Source organism: Balaenoptera borealis, assembly GCF_965194805.1.
Source record: "Balaenoptera borealis genome assembly, chromosome: 11".
NCBI lineage: Eukaryota > Metazoa > Chordata > Mammalia > Artiodactyla > Balaenopteridae > Balaenoptera > Balaenoptera borealis.
In genome coordinates this window covers 92,804,407-92,831,540 of record NC_138868.1, presented here as the reverse complement: position 1 = coordinate 92,831,540, position 27,134 = coordinate 92,804,407, and the positions used below count along the sequence as shown (strand labels likewise).

Sequence of the window (27,134 nt, the reverse complement as noted above, 5' to 3'; positions counted from 1 at the left end):
TCTCAAGATTGCTTTGGCTATTCAGGGTCTTTTGTGTTTCCGTACAAATTGTAAAATTTTTTGTCCTAACTCTGTGAAAAATGCCATCAGTAATTTGATAGGGATTGTATTGAATCTGTAGATTGCTTTGGGTAGTATAGTCACTTGCACAATATTGATTCTTCCAATCCAACAACATGATATACCTCTGCATCTGTTTGTGTCATCTTTGATTTCTTTCATCAGCACCTTATAGTTTTCTGAGTACAGATCTTTTGCCTCCTTGGGTAGGTTTATTCCATAGGTATTTCATTCTTTTTGATGCAATGGTAAGTGGGATTGTTTCCTTAATTTCTATTTCTGATCTTTTGTTGTTAGCGTATAGGAATGCAAGTTTGTTGTGTATTAATTTTGTATCCTGCAACTTTACCAAATTCATTGGTGAGCTCTAGTAGTTTTCTGGTAGCATCTCTAGGATTTTCTATGTATAGTATCATGTAATCTGCAAACAGTGATAGTTTTACGTCTTCTTTTCCAATTTGGATTCCTTTTATTTCTTTTTCTTCTCTGATTGCCATGGCTAGACCTTCCAAAACTATGTTGAATAAAAGTGGCAACAGTGGACATCCTTGTCTTGTTCCTGGTCTTAGAGGAAATGCTTTCCGTTTTCCACCATTGAGAATGATGTTTGCTGTGGGTTTGTCGTATATGGCCTTTATTATGTTGAGCTAGGTTCCCTCTATGCCCATTGTCTGGAGAGTATTTACCATAAATGGGTGTTGAATTTTGTCAAAAGCTTTTTCTGCATCTATTGAGATGATCATACAGTTTTTATTCTTTAGTTTGTTGATGTGGTGTATCACATTGATTGATTTGTGGATATTGAAAAATCCTTGCATCCCTGGGATAAATCCCACTTGATCATGGTGTATGATCCTTTTACTGTATTGTTGGATTTGGTTTGCTACTATTTTGTTGAGGATTTTTACATCTATGTTCATCAGTGATGGTGGCCTGTAATTTTCTTTTTTGTGTTGTACCTTTGTCTGGTTTTGGTATCAGGGTGATGGTGGCCTCATAGAATGAGCTTGGGAGTGTTCCTGCTTCAGCAATTTTCTGGAAGAGTTTCAGAAGGATAGGCATTAACTCTTCTCTAAATGTTTGGTAGAATTTGCCTGTGAAGCCATCTGGCCCTGGACTTTTGCTTGTTGGAAGTTTTAAAATCACAGTTTTGATATCAGTACTTGTGATTGGTCTGTTCATATTTCCTGGATCAGTCTTGGAAGGTTGTACCTTTCTAAGAATTTGTCCATTTCTTCTAGGTTATCCATTTTATTGGCATATAGTCTCTTGTAGTAGTCTCTTATGATCCTTTGTATTTCTGTGGTATCAGTTGTAACTTCTCCTTTTTTGTTTCTACATGTATTGATGTGAGCCCCTCCCTTTTTTCCTAATGAGTCTGGCTAAAGGTTTATCAATTTTGTTTATCTTTACAAAGAACCAGCTTTTAGTTTCATTGCTCTTTTCCATTGTTTTCTTCGTCTCTATTTCATTTATTTCTCCTCTGATTTTTGTGATTTCTTTCCTTCTACTAACTTTGCATTTTGTTTGTTCTTCTTTCTCTAGTTGCTTTAGGGGTAAGGTTAGGTTGTTTATTTGAGATTTTTCTTGTTTCCTGTGGTAAGATTGTATTGTTATAAACCTGCCTCTTAGAACTGCTTTTGCTGCATCCCATAGGTTTGGGATCATCATGTTTTTGTTGTCATTCATCTCTTGGTATTTTTTCATTTCCTCTTTGATTTCTTCAGTGATCCATTGGTTGTTTAGTAACATATTGTTTAGCCTCCACATGTCTGTGTTTTTTATAGTTGTTTTCTGTAATTTATTTCTAATGTCATAGCATTGTGGTCGGAAAAGATTCTGGATACGATTTCAATTTTCTTAAATTTACCGAGGCTTGATTTATGGCCCAAGATGTGATCTATCCTGGAGAATGTTCCATGTGCACTTGAGAATTTTTAGTATAGATGTCTGCCATCTCTTTCATCACTGTATGCTGGCCATTATCCCCTTGATAGGAGGTGTGACTGATGTTGTGGTGACCAGAACCTGCTCTGGATATTGAGCAGGGCCTCCCCTTTGCTCTGTTTGTCACTGCCCTGTCAGGGGTGGGGTCTGCTTCCTAGTTGTTGGAGTAGAGCTGTTTCTTAGCTGTGCTTCTGATCTGCGGTGTGAGGTAGGTGGGTTTGGAGCACTCCCACTGGGAGAGAAGTCACTGAGTATTCCTCCTCTGGAGATGTTCACCTGTGAGTGTGCTCTGTTTTGTCACCTTTCACCCATTGTATGGGCTCACAGATTACACTGTGGTTGGCACTGCTCTCGGCCCCACCTGAACCATGGGTATGCCAGCAATTGGCCCTGGTGTCTCTCAGGCATTGTTTTCACCAGGCCACCAGTACTGATCCACTGAAGTCAGGTTCCAGGACTGCAGTAATCATGCACCTGGACCTGCTGTGGGCACCACGGAGGCAGCTGAGACTCTGGCCTGGCCCAACCTCCACGTGTAGGTGGCCACAAAGTCCACAGCAGCTAAAGCTAGACCTGTCTTGACTGCAGGAGCACTCATTGTCTGTTCAGATGTTCTGCAGGTGCTGAGTTTACAAAGCCAGTCGTGGGGGTGTAAATCCATGGTTTGCACAGCCGTGAGGAGAGATTTCAGCTCTTCTTCCTTAGTTGCACGGCCCCTAGAGCTCAGCTGTGACTTCAGCCCCACTGCTGCATGTGAGCCACCTACAGGCATCTGCTACCACAGCTGCCCTGGAGCACAGGAGCCTCCCCCACCAATGGGGAGGAGGTACAGAGGAGGAGGTAGACAGGGGGCATGAGAGCCCACTCTGGTGGACACAGGATGGAAGCCCTTCCTAGTGCCCCAGGAGGCAGGAGCTGGTACATGGGGAGATAGGCTGTAACTACTGTCCCACACTTTGTGCATCACTCAACAATGGAGCTTCTCTTCTATGGTGGCCGGGCTTATAATGGGAGATTTTAATGCACTTCTCTCAGTAACTGATAGTACAAGTAAGCAAAAATAATCAGTAAGCATATAGAAGGTCTGATCAACATAATTCACAAATTTGACCTAATTGACATCTATGTACTGTGTTCAACAACTGCAGAACACATCTTCTTTTCAAATACAGATACAATATTGCAAAAATAGATTACTAACAGAGGATTGAAAATCACAGTTTGATTAAGATAAAGATTGATTTCACGAAAGATAATAATTTCCAGATGTTTGCAAGTTTAAAAATGCAATTCTAAATTACCAGAAGAAATCAAAGTAGAAATTTTGTATTGAATTTGATGAAAATATGATATGTCAAAATGTATATAATAAAAACATACTGAAAATCAATAAATTTGGCATTCCCTTCAAAAAGTTGGAAAACAACAGTAAATACAATTCAAAGAAAATAAAAAGAAGGAAATAATTAACAGCAGAAAAAGGAGGAACTTGAACAATAGAATGGAATGACAAAGCTCAAAGTTGGTTTCTTGGAAAGACTAATAAAAGTGGGAAACCCTAGTAAGACTGGTCAAGAAACAGAATATACAAATAATCAATATCAGGAATGAAATAGAAACTACTATTGATTCTAAGATCATAAAATTAGAAAGATCATAAGAGAATCTTAAGAACAACTTAATGCAAATAAATTTGAAAGTTTAGATGAAATGGAACATTTCCTAGAAAAATGCAACTTATCAAAACTAGCACAACAATAAATACAAAATATGAGTAGACCTATAACAATAAACTGAATTTGTAATTTAAGATCTTCTCACAAAGAAAAATTCTGGCACAGATGGCTTGACTGGCAAATCCTTCCCAACATTTAAGGAAGAAATAACACTCAGTGTTAAAAAAAAAAGAAACCATTTCCTCTAAGATCAGTAACAAGACAATGTCGCCCAATCTCACCACTATCATTCCACATAGTTTTGGAAGTTTTAGCCACAGCAATCAGAGAAGAAAAAGGAATAAAAGGAATCCAAATTGGAAAAGAAGAAGTAAAGGTGTCACTGTTTGCAGATGACATGATACTATACATAGAGAATCCTAAAGATGTTACCAGAAAACTACTAGAGCTAATCAATGAATTTGGTAAAGTAGCAGGATACAAAATTAATGCAGAGAAATCTCTTGTATTCCCATATATTAATGATGAAAAATCTGAAAGAGAGATTAAGGAAACACTCCCATTTACCACTGCAACAAAAAGAATAAAATACCTAGCAATAAACCTACCTAAGGAAACAAAAGACCTGTATGCAGAAAACTATAAGACACTGATGAAAGAAATTAAAGATGATACAAACAGATGGAGAGATATACCATGTTCTTGGATTGTAAGAATCAACATTGTGAAAATGACTATATGACCCAAAGCAATCTACAGATTCAATGCAATCCCTATCAAGCTACCAATGGCATTTTTCACAGAACTAGAGCAAAAAATTTCACATTTTGTATGGAAACACAAAAGACCCTGAACAGCCAAAGCAATCTTGAGAAAGAAAAACAGAGCTGGAGGAATTAGGCTCCCGGACTTCAGACTATACTACAAACCTAGAGTAATCAAGATAGTATGATACTGGTACAAAAACAGAAATACAGATCAATGGAACAGGATAGAAAGCCCAGAGATAAACCCACACACATATGGTCACCTTATCTTTGATAAAGGAGACAAGAATATACAATGGAGAAAAGACAGCCTCTTCAATAAGTGGTGCTGGGAAAACTAGACAGCTACATGTAAAAGAATGAAATTAGAACACTCCCTAACACCATACACAAAAATAAACTCAAAATGGATTAATATATTTATATCTATAGCTGATTCACTGTTATACAGCAGAAACTAACACACCATTATAAAGCAATTATACTCCAATAAAAATACTAAAAAAAAAAAAAAAAAAAAAAAAAAAAGAGACCTAGGAGTGAAGGCTTTTGGGGCTAGGAAAATATGCCTAAATTCATGGACAGAGAGGGTCCTGAGTCCTTGTCTGCAACTCCCTTCAGCGACTGTAATGCACTGACTCTGCACGAAGTCTAGTGTGAGGTGAGGATAGCTTTCCCTTGTGAGTCCTGTCAGGTAAAGGCTTTGTAATTGCCTGTGGTCAGGCCTGAAAAATCACATATAGAATTTTAATCAGGAGCACAACTCCTCAAAAAGATGCTCAACTTCATTAGTAACCAGAGAAATGCAAATTAAAAACTGACAATATTAAGTGTTGCTGAGGATGTAGAGCACCAAGAATTCCCAAAGGTTGCTGACAGTGAACATAAATTAATACAATAACTTTGGAAAATAGTTTGGCATATCCTTTCATCCAGCAATTCTGTTTCTAGGTTGAATAGAAACCAAAAGAAATTTGTGGACCTGTTAGCCAGGAGGCATGAGTAAAAATAGTGCCAGAAGCAGCCCTTATAATAGCCACAAACTAGAAAAAGTCCAAATGTCAACCTATTGTAGAATGAATAAATAGCAGTATATTCATAAAATGGAATACTACCATCATTTTTATGAAATGAATGAAGTTTAGGTTCACAAACAATGTTGAATGAACAAAGCTAGATACAAAAGTATACTATAGGATTCTATTTATATGTAGCTTTAAAACAGAGAAAACTAAAGTATAGTGGTAGGATTCAAAATAGTGTTTACCTTTTGGAAGAAGAGAGTCGGCAGTGATTTGCAGGGCACCCAAAGGCAGTGGTTTGAAGTATGAAAACGTTGATCTGGGTGAGTGTTACACAGGGGTTTGCTTGTGATGATTCAGTTGTTATAAATTTATGTTTTATGAACTTTCTATATGTGTGTAATATTTTATTTAAAAAGTTAAAAAAAAGAAATACAAGCACTTTGAATTTATAAAGTAGTCACACATTTTTAAGGGGGGAAAATATATTGTATCAATAAATAATGTCCTTACCTCTTTGGGATTAATGTATCTCAGTATCTGACGTGGCTCCCCTTGTCTTCTTATATTAATCAGACTTTTAAAGTGTTGGAATACAGCGACATTCTAAAGGTTCAGACACATAAGATTTTATGGTCAAAACTGGGTTTTCTACCTCTAATTAGCTTTTTGCCTAAATAGGGCAAAATGAGTAAAAATCATAAAATAGATTTTACGTATGTAAACTAGATTTTAGAAATATTATCCAATCAAGGTTTGCTTTGACAAGTCAGGCAATATTGGTATTATTCTCACAAAGAGTTTTACCCTTAAATTTGTAATGGTATCACTAGCAACTATAAATAAAATATCCAAAACTTTGGTTGGGTCACTTTCGTATACTCCAGTGTAATCTAGGAGAAAGACAAAATACAGCCTAGTGGTTAAGAACACTGAGCATGGCATAATATTGTCTGGGCTCAAGTGTTAGTAATTACTAGCTGTGTGATCCTGAACAAGTTGCTTAACCTCTATGATCAGTTTCTTATCTAAAATATGGGAATGACAGTACTATTTCATACAGCTATGGTTAGGAATAAATGAGCTAAAATTTGTAAAGCACTTAGAACAACTTCTGGCGTAAAAAAGCACTCAATAAGTATTATCTATTATTATCATTACAGAATCCTCCTCATTCCTGTGGTAATTCCACTGATTTACAAACCCTATCTACTTTTATTATTAGTGCAAATTTAGTCAAACAACTGCAAGCAATTCTTCTATCTTGGAAAGCTATCTTTGGTAACCCTCTCCTACCTTATTCCTTCCCCAAACCTTAATAACTCTTGGTAAACATTCCCTGACCCCTCAGTTTGCTTATATTAAATCAAATCAAATAAATTCAAGTTGAAGTAATCCATAATACCAATATGACAATTTGAAGTCCCATTGCAATTGCCTGTGGAAGATGGTGCAGCTCACCTCAACACAAATAATATTCTTTCTGAAAGGAAGATGTAATTTCTTAAGTAACACCCCAAATTGAGTACCAAGAAAAATTTATGATGGTTTAAAATCTGAATAGTATCTTCTAAATTTGTAGATTATTGTATCAAACCACCCTCAAATTTAGTGACTTAAAGCAACAACTGCTTTCTGTGGGTTGACGGGGAACTTCTGCTATTCTTGCTTGGACTCATGTATTTGGCTGTAGTCAGTTGCCAGATCAGCTGGAGATGGGTGATTTAATATGGTCTTACACACATATACTGGGTCTTCAGTTTGGATTGTTGGAACCTCTGTGATGGCTGGGCTTCTCTCTCCATATAGACTTTCAGTTTAGAGTTTCTTCACAGCATGTACATTTCAAAGTACAATAGAGAGAGAGAGAGAGAGAGAGAGAGAGAGAGAGAGGGAGAGAGGGAGAGAGGGAGAGAGGGAGAGAAAGAGACAGAGAGAGACAGTAGAAATTGTAAGGCTTCTCAAGGACTTGTCTTGGAAGTCACAGAGCATCACTTAGTTTGAATTCTATTGGTCAAACTCAGGACCTAGCAGGCCTCAGGAGGTCAAGTGCAAAGTGTGATCCATAGGAAGTTCCATATATAATATACAGCCTCACTCAGGGGTAGCTCTGAAGAGAAATACTTACAGGGGACAGAACTTCAAGCAGCATACCTGTTGTATATTATGCCTGGAAGAAAAGATGGCCAGAGGTACAGATCTACAGATGGGCAATAACTGATGGCTTTGCTGGCTGGTCAGGGATTTGGAAAGAACATGGTTAGAAAGCTGTTGGGGAAGAGGTCAGACCCCTCCAAATGGGCACCAAGTGTGAAGACATTTGTGTCCCACGTCAATTCTCAGCAAAGAGCAATCTCAGCAGAGAGAAATATTAATAATCAAGTAGGCAAGATGACCCATTCTTTGGAGTCAGTCAGTCTATTTCCCTAGCCACTGCTCTCCTTGCCCAATGGGCTCATGAACAAAGTGGCCATGGCAACAGGAATGGAGGAGTGGAGGTTATTCATGGGCTCAGCAACATGGATTTTTACACACTATATCTGGCTACAACTACTGCTGAGTGCCCACTGTGCCAAAGCAGAGACCAATACTGAGCCCCTGATATGGCATCATTCCTTGAGGGAATTAGCCAGCTTCTTGTGGCACATTGATTAGTTGGAACACTTCCATTATGGAAGGGGCAACACTTGATTCTCATTGGAATTGATAATTTACACTCCTGGGTACACAATACTTCTACAAAAACCACTATCTGTGTACCTTCAAAATGTTTTATTCACTTGTCATTATATTCTGCATAACATTGCTTCTGATCAGAGAACTTGCTTCAGAGCAAATGCAGCACATCAATGGGCCTATGCTCATGAAATTCACTGACATTACCTTGTTCCCCATCACCCTAAAGCACTTGGCCTGGTGGAATGGCATTTTGGAGACTCAGTTACAGTTAGAGTTCCACTGATAACACTTTTCAGGCTACAGTGATGTCCTTCATGTTATAGAATATGATCTGAATCTATGCCAGCCAGCATTTATGAGTTTGAAAATTAAAGGGTGGAAATGAAAGTGGCTCCCTCTCAATATTATCTCTAATAATCCACTAGTGAAAATTTTGTTTCCTGTCCTTTTACCTTTGGGTTCTGTGGATATAAAGGCCTTAGAACCCACAGGAGTAAGGCTTCCACCAAGGTACACACCAACAGTTCCATTAAAATGGAAGCTGATACTGTCACCTGGCCATTTTGAGTTCCTCATGCCAGTGAGCCACCACACCAAAAAAAATGAGGGGGCCTTATAAGTGGGAAAAAAAGAGTCCGTATAAGTTAAAGAGGGGACAGAAGAGTCAGCACCAGAGTGATGTGATGTGAGACATACTTGGTAGGTCATTTTTGGCTTTGAAAATGGAAGGAGACCATAAGCCAAGGAATGTGGGCAGCCACTAAAGGCTGGAAAAGGCATGAAAACAAATTCTTCCCTAGAGCCTCCAGAAAGAACGCAGCATTGCTGACATCTTGATTTTAGCCCAGTGAGATCCATTTCAGATTTTGGCCTCCAGAATTGGATGATAATAATTTTTTGTTGTTTAAAGCTACTAAGGTTTTGGCAGTTATAGCAGCAGTAGGAAATAAATATAAGTGCTTAACCTTGTATCTAGTATTTATAAGACAAGATATCATAGGTGGAGTATGACTCAGCAGGAAGAGAAATAAAAATGATTGAAAGATAAATAAAATTACTTTGGGGAAGAGGGTTTTAGTTTGTTTTAATCTATATGAGGGATAGTTGTATCATGTTAGGTGGAAGCATAATTTTAATATTGACATTATTTGGAAGTTAAACATGGTTAGAAGAAGTAAGTATGCTAGGGTAACAAGGGGTCGACTCTGCTGGATTATTCTATTGTCAACTTATTCAAGCAGGACAAAAAATGAAAATGACACATAGGCACATCGAATTTAAACTGCTAAAAACAAAACATAGAGACAATTTAAAAGCATCCAGACAATAAAAGACACATTACTTTCAGGGTTGAAAGAGTAAAATTGGTCCTTGATTTTTTTTTTTTTTAACAGAAACCATGGAGTCCAGAATAGAATGGAATGTCATATTTAAGGTGCTAAGGAGAAAAAAAAAAAACCCCAAAACGTGACAACTTAGATTTCCATCATGCTGATAATATTCTTCAAAAACAGAAGTGAAATAAAGATGTTTTCAGACAAACAAAAGCTGAAAGAATTTTTCACAGGAGATCTGCCCTACAACAACTACTGTAGGGAATTCCTTATGTGGCAGGAAAGTAATACCATAGGGAAACACAGAACTATAGGGAGGAATGAAGGTCCCTGGAAGGTGTAAATATCTGGAGAAATAAAAATGAATACTGAACGTATGGACACCAAGGGGGGAAAGTGGGGGCTGAGGTGGGATGAATTGGGAGATTGGGATTGACATATGTACACTAATATGTATAAAACAGATAACTAATAAGAACCTGCTGTATAGCACAGGGAACTCTACTTCATTTCACTGTACAGTAGAAACTAACACAACGTTGTAAAACAACTATACCCCAATAAAAAATAAATACTGAAATTAAAGGAGACATAAATAAATGGAAAGATATACCGTGTTCATGGATTGGAAGACTTAATATTGGTAAGATGAAAATATTGCCCAAAGTAATCTACAGATTCAGTGCAATCCATATCAAAATCCCAATGTCACTTTTAAAAGAAATATAAAAGCACATTCTAAAATTCATGTGGAATCTCAAAGGCCCCCAAATAGCCAGACACATCCTGATGTCAATACTTGCTACAAAACAGTTTGGTATTGGCATTAGGACAGACATAAGACCAATAGAATGAATAGAGAAGCCAAAACTATACTCCTACATATATAACTGACTTTGACAAGGGTGCCAAGATTATTAATGGGGAAAGGACAGTCTTTTCAACAAATGATGCTGGGAAAACTGGATACCCACATGCAAAATAATGAAATTGGACATTAATGCAAAGTGGATCAAAGACCTAAAAATGAGAGCTGCAATCTAAAACTCTTAGAAGAAAATATAAGAGAAAAGCTTCATTACATTGGATTTGGCAATGATTTATTGGACATTACCCTGCAAGCACAGCAACTAAAGAAAAACAAGGATAGAGTGGACTATATCAAAATTTAAAACTTTTGCATGGCAGAGGACACAGTCAAGAGGCTGAAAGGGCAATCCACAGAATGGAAGAAAATATTTGCAAAGCAGATATCTGATAAGGGTTTAATATCCAAAATATGTAAATAACTCCCACATCACAACAACAAATAACCCAATTCAAAAATGGGCAAAAGTCTCAAATACACATTTCTCCAGAGAAATTTATGAATGGTCAATAAACACATAAAAAATGCTCAACATCAATAGTCATTAAGGAAATCAAAATCAAAATCACAATGAGATACAACTTCACATCCATTAGGATGGCTATCATAAAAAAAATAGAAAATAAGTGTTGGCAAGAGTGTAGAGAAATTGGAAACTGTGTGCATTGCTAGTGAAAATGTAAAATGGTGCTGCCACAATGGAAAACATTTTCATCATTCCTCAAAAATTTAAACATAGGATTGCAATATGATCCAGTACTTCCACTTCTAGATATGAACCCAAAAGAATTGAAAGAGGTACTCAAACAGATACTTATACAACAATTTTCATAGCAGCATTATTCACAATAGCCAAAATGTGGAAACAACCCAAGATCTGTTAAAAGGGAGTGGATAAACAAAATGTAGTATATAAATACAATGGACTATTATTCAGCCTTTAAAAGGAATGAAATTCTGATGCACGCTATAAATTAGATGAAACTTGAACACATTATACTAAATGAAATAGCCAGAGACAAAAGGACAAATGTACTTATACAAACTACCTAGAATAGACAAATTCATGAATACAGAAAGTAAAATATAGGTTACCATGGCCTAGGGGGCAGGGGAGGATGGAGAGTTATAGTTTAGTGGATACAGGAGGTTCTGTTTGAGATGATGAAAAAGTTCTAGAAGTGGATAGTAGAAATGGCTACACAACGTTGTAAATGTAATTAATGTCACTAAACTGTACACCTAAAAGTGGTTATTATGGTAAATTTTATGTTATGTATATTTACCACAATAAAAAGTAAATACTAATTGTTTAAGGCAATAAAAATGTCTTCTTATATTTAAAACAAAAATGTAAGTGAAAAATATCTGACAACAAATAGCACAAAAGGGAAAGATGATAAAGGGAGTTAACCCATTTTAAGATTCTTGCATTGTTCTGGAAAGTGTAAAAGTACTAAATGTAGGCACTAATTAGTCAAAGATGCATATTGTAAACTCTAAGTTACCCCATTAAGATAATGGTAATCTTATGTAATGTAATAATGTAATAATGTAACTGTTATGGTAATCTACTGCTGTGTAGCAAACTACCCCCAAAATTTAGTGATGTAAAACAACCACCATTTTATTATGCTCACAATTATGGGTTGCAAATTATGGTAGGGCAGAGTAGGGATGTCTCGTCTCACTTCCACAATGATTGAGGCTTCATCTGAGATGGATTACAAAGCTGGGAATGGCTGGGATGACTCAAGTGGGGCCCTATGTCAGGGGCCTCAATTCTAGCTATCAGCCTTGTTTCTTGGTTCTTGTTATGTTTTATCTGCTGGCGATGGAATATTGAAAATGGCTTTTTCACTTATGTATCTTGTAAGTGGGATGGAATAGTTGATAAATCTGGGGATGGCCAATCACCAATCTCTGTAGACAGCCTTTCCATTAGGCTAGCTTGGCATGGCAGTTTCAGGGTTGTTGTACCTTGTGGCTGGCTTCATCCAGAATGAGCATTCCATGACACAGACATGGACACTGCAATGTTTCTTTTTTATGGCCACACCACGTGGCTTGCAGGATCTTAGTTCCCCGACCAGGGATTGAACCTGGGCACCCTGCAATGCTTTTTTTTTTTTTTAAGCTGGGCACTGCCTTTATTTTTATTTTTTTAACATCTTTATTGGAGTATAATTGCTTTACAATGGTGTGTTAGTTTCGGCTTTATAACAAAGTGAATCAGCTATACATATACATATATCCCCATATCTTCTCCCTCTTTCGTCTCCCTCCCACCCTCCCTATCCCACCCCCAAGCTGTCACAAAGCACTGAGCTGATCTCTCTGTGCTATGTGACTGCTTTCCACTAGCTATCTATTTTACATTTGGTAGTACATATAAGTCCATGCCACTCTCTCACTTCATCCCAGCTTACCCTTCCCCCTCCCCATGTCCTCAAGTCCATTCTCTACATCTGCATCTTTACTCCTCTCCTGCCCCTAGGTTCTTCAGAACCATATATATATATATATATATATATATATACACATACACACACACACACACACATATACATATATATGTATATATGTGTGTATATATATATTTCTTCAGATTCCATATATATGTGTTAGCATATGGTATTTGTTTTTTGCTTTCTGACTTACTTCATTCTGTATGACAGACTCTAGATCCATCCACCTCACTACAAATAACTCAATTTCGTTTCTTTTTATGGCTGAGTAATATTCCATTGTATATATGTGCCACATCTTCTTTATCCATTCATCTGTCGATGGACACTTAGGTTGCTTCCATGTCCTGGCTATTGTAAATAGAGCTGCAGTGAACATTGTGGTACATGACTCTTTTTGAATTATGGTTTTCTCAGGGTATATGCCCAGTAGTGGGATTGCTGGGTCGTATGGTAGTTCTATTTTTAGTTTTTTAAGGAACCTCCATACTGTTCTCCATATTTATTACCTAAGCTTAGAGGTCCCAGAATGTCATGTTCTATTTTATTGGTTTTAGTGGTAAAGCAAGACTAAAATAGCCTAAATAAAAGGAAGAAGATTGCCCCTAACCTCTCAACAGAAAGAGTAGCAAATAATTTATGAACATCTTAAATCAATCAAAATAACCAAGAAGTTAATACAGAAGAAAATAATGATATATTAAAATCATTTAAATAATACAAAGAAATGGGAAACAGGAAAAATACATGAAGAACAGATGATAAGTAGAAAAGCAACAGCAATATGGTAGACTTAAACTAAACAAATACCATAATTATAATAAATATAAATGGTCTAACCATGCTAATTAAAAGACAATGATTATTTAAGACTAACCAAAATTAGATCCAGCTCTGTATTGTTTACAAAGGATACAAAAAGTTAGAAAGTAACAGAATAAGAAAATATACCATGCAAACACTAACCAAAATTAAACTAGGGTAACTTTATTGATACAAAATAAAATAGACTTTAAGGCAAAAAGTTTTGGAAAATATAAGAAACAACATTTCATATTGATTAGGTTTGACTCAACAATAAGATGTAACAATCTTGAGCTGATACGTACCTAACAACATTACTTCAAAATATATAAAGCTAACATTAACACAATTACCAGGAGTATAAATGAATCCCCAATTATAATGGAAAACTTTAACATACTTCTCTCAAGCACTGGTAGAACAAATAGGCAAAAAATTAGTAAGTCTCCTGCTATAGACTAAATGTTTCTGTCTCTCCAAAATTCATATTGAAATTCTAACACCCAAGGTGATGGTAGGAGGAGGCTGGACCTTTGGGAGATGATTAGGTCATGAGGGTAAAGCCCTTATGAATGGGATTAGTGCCCTTATAAAAAAGGGCTCAGTCAGACGAATGGATAAAGAAGATGTGGTAAATATATACAATGGAATATTACTCGGTCATAAAAAGGAATGAAACTGGGTCATTTGTAGAGACGTGGATGGACATAGAGACTGTCATATAGAGTGAAGTAAGTCAGAAAAAGAAAAACAAATATCGTATATGAATGCATATTTGTGGAATCTAGAAAAATGGTGCAGATGAACTGGTTTGCAAGCCAGAAATAGAGACACAGATGCAGAGAACAAATGTATGGACACAAAGCGGGGACAGCAGGGGGGTGGTGGTGGTGATGGGATAAATTGGGAGATTGGGATTGACATATATACACGAATTTGTATAAAATAGGTAACTAATAAAACTAATTTAAAAGGAAAAAAAAGGGCTCAGAGAGATCACTCATCCCTTCCAACATGTGAGGACATAACAAGAACCAGGAAGCAGGTTCTCAATAGGTACCAAGTCTGCTAGTGCCTTGATTTTGGACTTCCTAGCCTCCAGAACTATAATAAATAAATTTCTGTTATTTATAATCCACCCAGCCTATAATAGTTTGTTATGGCAGCCCAAACAGACTAAGACAGCTATGAAGGATTTGAACAACATAATTAACTAACTTGACCTAACTGATGGAAGAATATGTTTTTTTTCTCAAGATCACATGGAACATTTATCAAAATAGAATTTTTCTGTACCAAGCAAGTTTTGAGTTATTAAAACCATTTAAAGTATGTTGTCTGGCTGCAGTGGAATTAAACCAGAAATCAATAACAAAAAGATAACTAGAAAATTCCTAAATATTTGGTCATTAATCAATGTGGCTCTAAATAACCCATGGGTCAAAAAATTACATGGAAAATTATGAAATATTCCAAACTGAGGTAATAATTATATGACATATCAAAACCTGTGTGGATAAATCTAAAGAAATGCTGAAGGGAGAACTTTAATAGCTCAAAATACATGTACTATAAAAGAATAAAAGTTGAAAATCTAAGATCTAATTTTCCATCCCAAGAACTTTGAAAAAGAATAGCAAATCAAAGTCCCAAAATGAAAGAAAAAACAATAAAGATAAGATTGGAAATCAATGAAATAGAAAATAGAGTTAAAATAGAGAAAACCAACAAAGCCAAAGATCAGTTTTTTAAAAAAGATTAATAAAATTGATAAACTCCTAGAAATACAGATGTAGAGAAATGAAGAGAAAACGCTTATTAACAATACCACTACAAATCTTACAGACATTAAAAGGATAATGAAAGGAGATTGTAAACAAATTTTGGCGAAAATAGATTTGACAATTTAAACAAAACGGACAAATTCCTTAATTCAAATCAAAGCCACAACTAGATGTCTCTTCAAGCCTGTTAGAATGGTTATTACCAAAAAGACAAGAAATAACAAGTGCTGGCAAAGATGTGGAGAAAACGGAACCCTTCTGCATTGTTTGTATGAATGCAAATTGGTTCAGCCAGTATGAAAAATGGTATGGAGATCCCTCAAAAAATAAAAAGTAGAACTACCATGTGATCTGGCAATTCCACTTCTGGGTATTTATCCGAAGAAAACAAAAACACTAATTCAAAAAGATATATGCACCCCATGTTCATTGCAGCATTATTTTCAATAGTCAAGTATGGAAACAACCTAAGTGCTCACTGATGGATAAATGGATAAAGAAGATGTGGCATATATATATATATATAAAACAGAATACTCTTCAGCCATAAAAAATAACAAAATCTTTCCATTTGCAATTACATGGATGGAATTTGAGAACATTATGCTGAGTGAAATAAGTCAGAGAAAGACAAATACCATATGATCTTACTTATACGTGGAATTTAAACAACAACAGTAAGCTCATAGATAAAAAGAACAAAATGATTATTGCCAGAGGTAGGGGGTGGGGGGTGGGAGAAATGGGCGAAGGGGACCAAAAGGTACAAACTTCCAGTTATACCATAATTAATTCATGGGGTGTAATGTAAAGCATGGTGAATTATAGTTAATGGTACTGTATTGAATATTTGAGAGTTGCTAAGAGAGTAAATCTTAAAAATCTTCATCACAAGAGAAAAATTTTTTGTAACTAGGTATGGTGAAATATGTTACCTAGACTTATTGTGGTGATTATTTCACAAGATATACAAATTTTGACTGATTATGTTGCCCACTTGCAATTAATATGTTATATGTCAATTATACCTAAATAAAAACAAACAAAATGGACAAATTCCTTGAAAAAGTAATTTATTAAAATGGGTACAAGAAGAAATACACATCTGAATAGTCCTGAATTTTAGAGAAATGGAACTCATAATTAAAAACCTTTCTATATGGAAAACTCCTAGCACACATGGCTTTGCTAATGTGTTATTCCAAACATTTATAGAAAAAATAATACCAATCACACAAACTCTTACAGAAAAAGAAGAAATACTTCCCAATTCCTTTTAGGAGAACAGCATAATACTGATACAAAACCTGGCAAGGACATTACAACAAAGAAAAATTGAATTTAAAAATAAATATACAGAAAATCCTAAGCCAATGTTTAGCAAATCAAATCCAGGATATACCAAAAGGGTAACAATCAGGATGAAGTGGAGTTTATTCCAGGAATACAAGGTTGGTTTAACATTTGAATATCAATGAATGTAATTTACCACGTAAAGAGAATGAAGGAGACCATATGACCATTTAGGAGCAGCAAAAACATTTGATCAAATTCAATACCCAGAGTTTTCATAAAAACAAGAATAAAAATCTTAGCAAACGAGGAATTAAGTTTATTTCCTTAAACAGATAATGAGTTTCTACAAAAAAATACAGATAACAGCTTACATTGGAATATTATATGCCTTCTCTCTGTGTTCAGGAAAAAGACAAGAATGTCCATAATTCTTTTGAGTATTGTGCTGGAGGGTCTAGTCAGCACAAAAAAGCAAGAACAAGAAATAACAGGTATAAAGTTTGCAAAGGAAAAATGAAAGTCATCATGCAAAGATGACATGATTAAGTGGAAAATCTGAAAGATACTCAGCCATCAAAAACAATGAATTCATGCCATTTGCAGCAACATGGATGGACCTAGAGATTATCAAACTAAGCAAAGTAAGTTAGAAAGAGAACGACAAATACCATATGATATCACTTATATGTGGAATCTAAAATTCAATATAAATCAACATATCTACAAAACAGAAACAGACTTACTGATATAGAGAACAGATTTGTCGTCGCCAAGGGGGAGGTGGGGTAGGGGAGGAAAGGAATGGGAATTTGGGATTAGCAGAGGCAAACTATGGTATATAGGATGGATAAACAACAAGGTGCTACTGTATAGCACAGGGAACTATATTCAACATCCTGTGACAAAACATAACGGAAAAGAATATATATATGTATAACTGAGTCACTTTGCTGTATAGCAGAAATTAACACAACACTGTAAATCAATTATACTTCAATAAAATCTAAAATAAAAATCTGAAAGGATCTATTAAAAAGCAATTAGAAATAATAAGTGTATATTTAGTCAGTGTATAAAAATAAATATTTATATAAACTAGAAATGAACAATTAGAAAATAAAATTTAATAAATAACACCACTTACTTTAGCATAAAAAGCCAAATAACCTAGAAATCAAGTGAAAGATGTATAAGACTTCTGCACTATAAACTACAAAACATTATGGAGAGGAATTAAAGAAGATATAAATAAATGAAGAGATACGCCATGTTAAAAAAAAAACACCTCAGCATAGTAAGATATTAGTTCTCCCCAAATTGATCAATTGATTTAATGCAATCCCAATTATAATGTCAACAAAATTTTTTTAGACATGGATGGATCTAGAGACTGTCATACAGAGTGAAGTAAGTCAGAAAGAGAAAAACAAATATCATATATTAACGCATGTATGTGGAACCTAGAAAAATGGTACAGATGAGCCGGTTTGCAGGGCAGAAGTTGAGACACAGATGTAGAGAATGGACATATGGACACCAAGGGGGGAAAACTGCAGTGGGGTGGGGATGGTGTTGTGCTGAATTGGGCGATTGGGATTGACATGTATATACTGATGTGTATAAAATTGATGCCTAATAAGAACCTGCAGTATAAAAAAACAAACAAACAAAACAACTAATACTAAACTTTCATTGGGTTATTTGTATGGAAATATGTTAATATAAATGTTTCAGACATTACATGAAATTTCTAAAAATCTTATATGTTCTGGTATAATGTTATAAGTCATAATCCTAGTTATTACCTTAAAATGTATATCTCAGAAATAACTAATTTTCTTGTCAACTGCATTATTATGAACTTTCATCAAATTTTTAACTGTGGTCATTTTTAAGTCTTTTGTCATTTACAGACAGTTCTGGGTGTACTCTGATGCTTTTGCAAATATGTTCCTATAAAAGGGTTTCATCTTTAAGAAATTCATGGAAAAGACTCTGACAAGTACAGGTTTCTGGTAACTGACTGTACTGCTGAACTGAATGAATAAGCATTTTCAGAACTCTAATGAAAAACTGATGAACTCATAAAAGTGCTAACAAAAGATCAAGATGAAAAAAATAATAATAATTACATGGGACTGAGTGAACTGATGAGGATGAGTATAATTTTTGTGACTTTCTGTCTGAATTAAAAAAAAAAATCCAACAAGGACTCAGAGGCAAAGAATATACAAATCAATTTTCACTGCAAAGTAAAGGAGCTGTTACAGTGGAGGATTACTGGACTGAATGTCAATATTATGACATAGTATGAGTGTGTTTCATGTTTGGTAATTGCAATCATTGTTGCTTTTGTTGTGGTCATCCATGTACAATGCTTGGTGTCAGTCTATCTCTTGTAAAAATAAAATACAGTGTGTGCGTGTGAAAAAAAAAAGAAATTAAAATAAGTTGATTCCAATGTTTATACGGAAATGTAAAAGTCCTAAAATAGGTAAAATAATCTTGAAGAACAAAGTTAGAGGACTGTATTACCATATATCCACTCTTATTATAAAGCTACAGATTAAGACAATGTGGTGTTAACCCAAATATAGACAAATAGTCCAATGCAACAGAGTAGAAACTATAGAAACAGTTCACATATATGATTTCATGACTTTCAAAGGCATCACTGCAATTTATTGTGGAAAGATGGTATTTTTCAATAAAAGATACCTGGTCGTTTGATTATCCATAAGGAAAAAAATGACCTTTGTCCCTGTTATCATACACAAACATGAGTTGGAGATGGATACAAGATCTCACTGTGAAACTAAACTAAACAACTAAGCCTCTAGAAGAAACATAAGGAAAATATCTTCTGACTTCGGGTTAAACAAATATTTCTAACTCCCCCGCATCTTTATTGAGACATAACTGACATATAACATTGTGTAAATTTAAGGTATACAACATGATGATTTGATCTACATATATAGTGAAATGATTGCCACAAAAATTTAGTTAACACATCCTTCACCTCACATAATTACCATTTACTGTGTGTGTGGTAAGAAATTTTAAGATCTACTCTCTTAGCAACTTTCAATTATTCAACACAGTACTGTTAACTAGAGTCACCATGCTGTACATTACATTCCTAGAACATACTAATCTTATAACTGGAAGTTTGTACCCTTTGATGATCTTCACTCATCCCTCCCCTACACCCCCACTGCCCCTTGCAGCAACAATGTATCCCCTATTTCTAAGAGTCCAGGGTTTTTTTGGTTCCACACATAAATGAGAGCATACATTATACAGAATTCATCTTTCTCTGCCTGACTTATTTCACTTAGCATAGTGCCCTCCAGATCCATTCATGTTGTTACAAATGGCAGGATTTCCTTCCTTCTCATGGTTGAATAATATTCCATTATAAATAATATTAATATGCTATACTAATATTAAATGTTATATATAATATCTTCACATAATATAATATATAATATATAAAACATTATCACATTTTCTTTATCCATTCATCTGTCAACAGATACTTAGGTTGTTTCTATGTCTTGGCTAGTGTGGATATGCTGCAATGAACATGGGGGTGCAGCTGTCTCTTTGAGGTAGTGATTTCATTTCCTTCAGAAAAATATCCACAAGTGAAATTGCTGGATCATATGGTAGTTCTATTTTTTATTTTATTTTTTGAGGAATGTCCATGCTGCTTTCCATAGTGGTGGTACCAGTTTACATTCCCCCAAGAGTGTACAAGATTCCCTTTTTTCCACATCCTCACAGGCACTTATCTCTTGTCTTTTTGATGGAGTCTGCTGTTGGAATTCTTTAGCTCAGTTTTTTTATTATTCAGATCTAGGATGTCTTTTTGGCTTTTTGGAGGATAGCTTTTATTTCTTTGTTGAGCTTCTCACTTTGTTCATGTACTGTTTTCCCAATATCATGTAGTTGTCTGTCTACATGTTCTTGTAGTTCCATGAACTTCCTCAAGAGGATTATTCTGAATTCTTTGTTAGACAGTTCACAGACCTATATTTTGAGTAAATTATTGGAGCTTTGTTAGTTTCTTTTGGCGGTGTCATGTTTACTTTGGTATCTGTGCATTTGAGTAAGTGGTCTTTTCTTCCAGACTAGAGGTTCCCTTCAGCAGAGAAAGACCTTCATCAGTTAGCTCAGCTTGGGGTACTGGATGGGCCATCTGGTAGCATCCATGGGCAGGTGGAGGCTTGCTATTGGGGTGTCTATTTGGGTGAGGTCACTGCCCATGTTCTGAGGTGGGCATGATGGCTTACTTACTTTCAGGCAGGGCTACCAGCTGGGCTCTGCAATCACCTCTGGTTAGGCGAAGTCATAGGCTGTGTTCCCTGGCAGGGAGGTGCCACTGGCTGGACTCCGCAACTGAGCAGGGCTGCAGGCTGGGCTCTGCAATCACTCCTGGTTGGGTGAGGCTTCAGGATGTGCTCCCTTACCAGATGGTGCTGCTGGCCAGACTTCATGTTTGGGCAAGGCTACAGGCAAGGCTTTGTGGTTGGATGCAGCCACAGGCTGTGTTCTGTGATCAGGTAGGGCCATAGGCTTTGCCCCAAAGTTGGGCAAGGCTGTAGGCTGGGTTTTGTGATGGGGTAAGCGGCTGGGTGTGCTCCTCTCTTGCGGGTGGTCACTGGCCAGGCTCTCTAGTTGGGCAGGGCCTCCTGCTATATCCTGCAGTTGTGGGGGGTCTAGAGACTGTGCTCCTTGGTTGGGTGGGGTCACTGTCCAGGGTCCCTAGCTGGGTGGGGCCATAGGCTATGCTCTGCAATTGGGTGGAGTCACTGGCTAGGCTCCCTTTGGCTACAGTTTTTTAAAAGGTTTTTTAAAAAATAAATTTATTTATTTATTTTTGGCTGCGTTGGGTCTTCGTTGCTGTGCGCGGGCTTTCTCTTGTTGCGGCGAGCAGGGACTGCTCTTCGTTGCAGTGCGCGGGCTTCTCCTTGCAGTGGCTTCTCTTGTTGTGGAGCACCGGCTCTAGGCGTGCGGGCTCAGTAGTCGTGGCACTCAGGCTCAGTAGTTGTGTCTCATGGGCTCTAGAGCGCAGGTTCAGTAGTTGTGGCACATGGGCTTAGTTGCTCCGGGGCATGTGGGATCTTCCCGGACCAGGGCTCGAACCCGTGTCCCCTGCATTGGCAGGTGGATTCTTAACCACTGTGTCACCAGGGAAGTCCCTGGCTACAGTTTGTACTCAGTAATTAGGCAGGGCCATAGGCTTGGATCTGTTTCTGGGCTCCATGACTGGCTAGGCTTCCTGGTTGGGCAGGACTGAAGACTATGCTCATAAATCGAGTGGGGCTGCGAATTTGCTTCCTTGCCTAAGTGGGGCCATAAAACAGGTTCTGTAGTCAGTAAAGCCTGTTGGTTTGGGACCCATATCAGGTAGAATTGCCAACTGAGCTCCCTGGCCAGATGGGGCCACTGGCTCAGCTCTGCAGGTGGGCAGAGCCTGGCTGAGATCTCTGCTCAGGTATTGCTGTAAGCGGTAATGCAAACTGCCAAGATCTGAGCACAGGTTGCTGTCTGCCCTGCCCCTCTTTTCTCTGTCTCTATCAAATCCCCAGTGGTCAAGCCCTGCAGATTCCCCCAGTGATCCCCATGAGGCAATACCTGAGTGCACCTCCCAGGAAACGTCCTGAAATGCTGGGGGACCTGGACTTTTGACACCATCTTGATGACAGTACCTTCTACATAAACACTTCTTAAATGGACACAGACAGCATTAACCATAAAGAACAAGTGATAAACTGGATATTATTAAAATTAAAGACTTACCAAAAACACCTTTAAGAGAGAAATGAGGTACCCTGGAAGATGATATTTTATATTGCAATAAAGGATTTGTATTCAGGATATTTGAAAAACTCCTCCAAGTGAATATTGACAAGGGAGAGGTGATGGAACTTGGGGATTTGAATACTGGAAGATATGTGAAGAAAAGGATAGGGATATTTATATCCTCATCATATATAGTGAGGAGTCAAGTGATCTTTTGTTAACATGATGGAACAAGAAACAAAGGTCTTTAAAGCAGCAAGGTAAGAAACAGAGGAATTAAAACAATGACTTATGGTACTGAGAGGGGAGATAAGCAGGGTTTTGGAGCATAAGTAAGGTAAATTCTTAATCATCTTTGCAGAAAGTCAACAAATCACTTCTAAAGTTGATAAGTAAAATATAATAAGCATATTATTTAGAAGCAAGGAACTAGTGACTAGAAGTTCTAAAACAAAAAGATAGATAAAAGTGGTTGCTTTTAGAGTATGAAGGTGGAAGGTAGTGAGATGCGGTAAAGACTTGCTTTTTAGTATAAGTTCATTTACATTATTTTACTTATTTTAAAGAAGTACACAAAGTACTTTGATAAAAAAATATTTTAAATTACAGAAAAAACTCTGCATTCACATTACTATGACTATGCAAATTATTCAATTACAGGGCCACATAATATGCTAAAACTATGCATCCTTATTTAGAAGTCACCCTCTGGGCCACTTGAAGTAGAATGTATCTAGAATCAAGATCAAATGTATTGAGTGAAGTAAGTCAGAAAGAGAAAAACAAATACCGTATGCTAACACATATATATGGAATCTTAAAAAAAAAAGGTTCTGATGAACCTAGGGGCAGGACAGGAATAAAGACGCAGATGTAGATAATGGACCTGGGGACATGGGGAGGGGGAAAGGTAAGCTGGGACGAAGTGAGAGAGTGGCATTGACATATATACACTACCAAATGTAAAATAGATAGTGGGAAGTAGCCACATAGCACAGGGAGATCAGCTCCGTGCTTTGTGATCACCTAGAGGGGTGGGATGGGGGGGGGTGGGATAGGGAGGGTGGGAGGGAGGGGATATGGGGATATATGTATACATATAGCTGATTCACTTTGCTATACAGCAAAAACTAACACAACATTGTAAAGCAATTATACTCCAATAAAGATGTTAAAAAAAAATCAAATGTATTCTCTTTACATAGAGATTAGAAATATATTAATTTGCCTTATATTTGAACCATGACTTTCATGGTTAGTTGTTTTTCAGAGTTTCTAACCTCTTTTTATTTTATTTATTTATTTATTTTGTGGAATCTAAAAAAAAAAGATACAAATGAATGTATTTATCAAACAAAAACAGACTCAAAGACATAGAAAACAAATTTATGATTACCAAAGGGGAAGTGGGGGGAGGGATAAATTAAGAGTTTGGGATTAACTGATACACACACTACTCTAAATAAAATAGATAACCAACAAGGACCTACTGTATAGCATAAGGAACTATACTCAATATCTTGTAATAAACTATAATGGAAAAGGATATGTATATATAACTGAATCACTTTGCTGTACACCCAAAACCAACACAACATCATAAATCAACTACACTTCAACAAAAATTTTCAAAAAACATCTACCATCTCTGTGCAAAGTCTGAGGGCCCTTAGAGTTTGGTGTGCTGCCTGACAATTTGCAAGTGTCTTGAAAATCTGCTAGTTTTGAGTGAAACCTAAGAAAGAAAAGTCTGTCTGGATGGTCCAGGGCTTCAGTGCAAGTGATAACATTAGTTGGCCCTTTAGGGCTGAGTAAAAACAATGACAAATGGAATTGTGATGGTGGTTCAGGATGATCTGTGAAACCTATACTACTGGATGAATCACAGAAGAAACATTCAGGGTTTGGAAGCAAGGCTCTATCATCATTGGGTAAGTATTCTGTATGACACACTTTTTGTCTTACATCTGGACTCTGCTGGATTCTAAATTATTTAACATGATCTTCCATAAAGTAAGTTTTGTGTTATTCTACCTGGCAAAGAGCTCTGGCCAATTGAGATGCTGGCTGAACAGCAGTGAACATAGAGTGAGCAGTAGGTGGGATCAGCTGCAGCAACAAGGAATGTAGCCTCTACACAAATTTTTTCTCTTGATTTTTTAATTGTAACAGCTATTTTAATTAATTTATCTCCTCTTTCCCTTATATTTCTACTACTATTTTATATTGGCAGTGTTTGTGGTGATAAAGGTAGCATTATTTCAAAGTTTTACAATACTTAAATGGAATACCAACAAAGCACAAAAGGGAATATCAACCCATAAAGATCAGACATTTTGCCAGGTTAAAAAAATTTTTTAATAGATCTTTATTGGTGTATAATTGTTTCACAATAGTGTGTTAGTTTCTGTTGCACAACAAAGTGAATCAGCCACATGCATACACATGTCCCCATATCCCCTCCCTCTTGACCTTCCCTCCCATTCTCCCTATCCCACCCCTCTAGGTCATCGCAAAACACCAAGCCGATCTCCCTGTGCTATGCTGCTGCTTCCCACCAGCCAACTATTTTACATTTGGTAGTGTGTATATGTGGATGCTACCCTCACTTCGCCCCAGCTTTGCCCTCCCACCCCATGTCCTCAAACCCATTTTCTATGTCTACCTCTTTATTCCTGCCCTGCAACTAGGTTCATGAGTACCATTTTTTTTTTTTTTTTTAGATTCCATATATATGCGTTAGCATACGGTATTTGTTTTTCTCTTTTTGACTTACTTCACTCTGTATGACAGACATTAGGTCCATCCACCTCACTACAAATAACTCAATTTCATTTCTTTTTATGGCTGAGTAATATTCCATTGTATATATGGGTCACATCTTCTTTATCCATTCATCTGTTGATGGACATTTAGGTTGGTTCCATGTCCTGGTTATTGTAAATAGTGCTGCAATGAACATTGTGGTACATGTCTCTTTTTGAATTATGGTTTTCTCTGGATATATGCCCAGTAGTGGGATTGCTGAGTCATATGGTAATTCTATTTTTAGTTTTTTAAGGAACCTCCATACTGTTTTCCATAGTGGTTGTATCAATTTACATTCCCACCAACAGTGCAGGAGGGTTCCCTTTTCACCACACCCTTTCCAGCACTTATTGTTTCTAGATTTTTTGATAATGGCCATTCTGACTGGTGTGAGGTGATACCTCATTGTAGTTTTGATTTGCATTTCTCTAATAATTAGTGATGTTGAGCATCTTTTCATGTGACTCTTGGCCATCTGTATGTCTTCCTTGGTGAAATGTCTATTTAGGTCTTCTGCCCATTTTTAAACTGGATTGTTTGTTTTTTTGATATTGAGCTCCATGAGCTGTTTGTATATTTTGGAGATTAATCCTTTGTCTGTTGTTTCATTTGCAAATATTTTCTCCCATTCTGAGGGTTGCCTTTTCATCTGGTTTATGGTTTCCTTTGTTGTGCAAAAGCTTTTAAGTTTAATTAAGTCCCATTTGTTTATTTTTGTTTTTATTTCCATTACTCTAGGAGGTGGGTCAAAAAAGATCTTGCTGTGATTTATGTCAAAGAGTGTTTTTCCTATGTTTTCCTCTAAGAGTTTTATAGTGTCTGGTCTTACATTTAAGTCTTTAATCCATTTGTAGTTTATTTTTGTGTATGGTGTTAGGCAGTGTTCTAATTTCATTCTTTTACATGTAGCTGTCCAGTTTTCCCGGCACCACTTATTGAAGAAGCTGTCTTTTCTCCATTGTATGTTCTTGCCTCCTTTGTCGTAGATTAGGTGCCCATATGTGCATGGGTTTATCTTTGGGCATTCTATCCTGTACCGTTGATCTATATTTCTGTTTTTGTGTCAGTACCATACTGTTTTGATTACTGTAGCTTTGTGGTATAGTTTGAAGTCAGGGAGCCTGATTCCTCCAGCTCCGTTTTGCTTTCTCAAGATTGCTTTGGTTATTCGGGGTCTTCTGTGTTTCCATACAAATTTTAAAATTTTTTGTTCTAATTCTGTGAAGAATGCTGTTGGTAGTTTGATAGGGATTGCATTGAATCTGTAGATTGCTTTGGGTAGTATAGTCATTTTCACAATATTGATTCTTCCAATCCAAGTACATGGTATATTTCTCCATCTGTTTATGTCATCTTTGATTTCTTTCAGCAGTGTTTTATAGTTTTCTGAGCACAAGTCTTTTGCCTCCTTAGGCAGGTTTATTCCTAGGTATTTTATTCTTTTTGTTGCAATGGTAAATGGGAGTGTTTCCTTAATTTCTCTTTCTGATTTTTCATAGTTGGTGTATAGGAATGCCAGAGATTTCTGTGCATTAATTTTGTATCCTGCAACCTTACCAAATTCATTGATTAGTTCTAGTAGTTTTCTGGTGACATCTTTAGGATTTTCTACTGTCAATTTCTCCTTTCATGGTTGTTAGCATTTGCCTTATGTATTGAGGTGCTCCTATGTTGGGTGCATAAACATTTATAAGTGTTATATCTTCTTCTTGGATTGATCCTTTGATCATTATGTAGTGTCTCTCCTTATCTCTTGTAACAGTCTTTATTTTAAAGTCTATCTTATCTGATATGAGTATTGCTACTCCAG

The 27,134-nt window shown here is 36.5% G+C and overlaps 1 protein-coding gene across 9 annotated transcripts in view; it reads right to left on the bottom strand.

Annotated features, from left to right (window-relative positions):
- The window catches only part of LOC309606433 (protein MFI), a 175,337-nt gene that overhangs the window by 110,716 nt on the left and 37,487 nt on the right, over positions 1 to 27,134 (bottom strand). For 7 of the 9 annotated variants that reach the window (XM_082343537.1, XM_082343530.1, XM_082343535.1 and 4 more), the window contains one exon: positions 5,986 to 6,078. The exons of the other annotated variants lie outside the window; for them this stretch is intronic. In XM_082343537.1, coding sequence (XP_082199663.1) covers positions 5,986 to 6,078 — 93 coding nt within the window. The remainder of the gene's footprint in view (positions 1 to 5,985; positions 6,079 to 27,134) is intronic. 9 annotated transcript variants of the gene reach the window in all.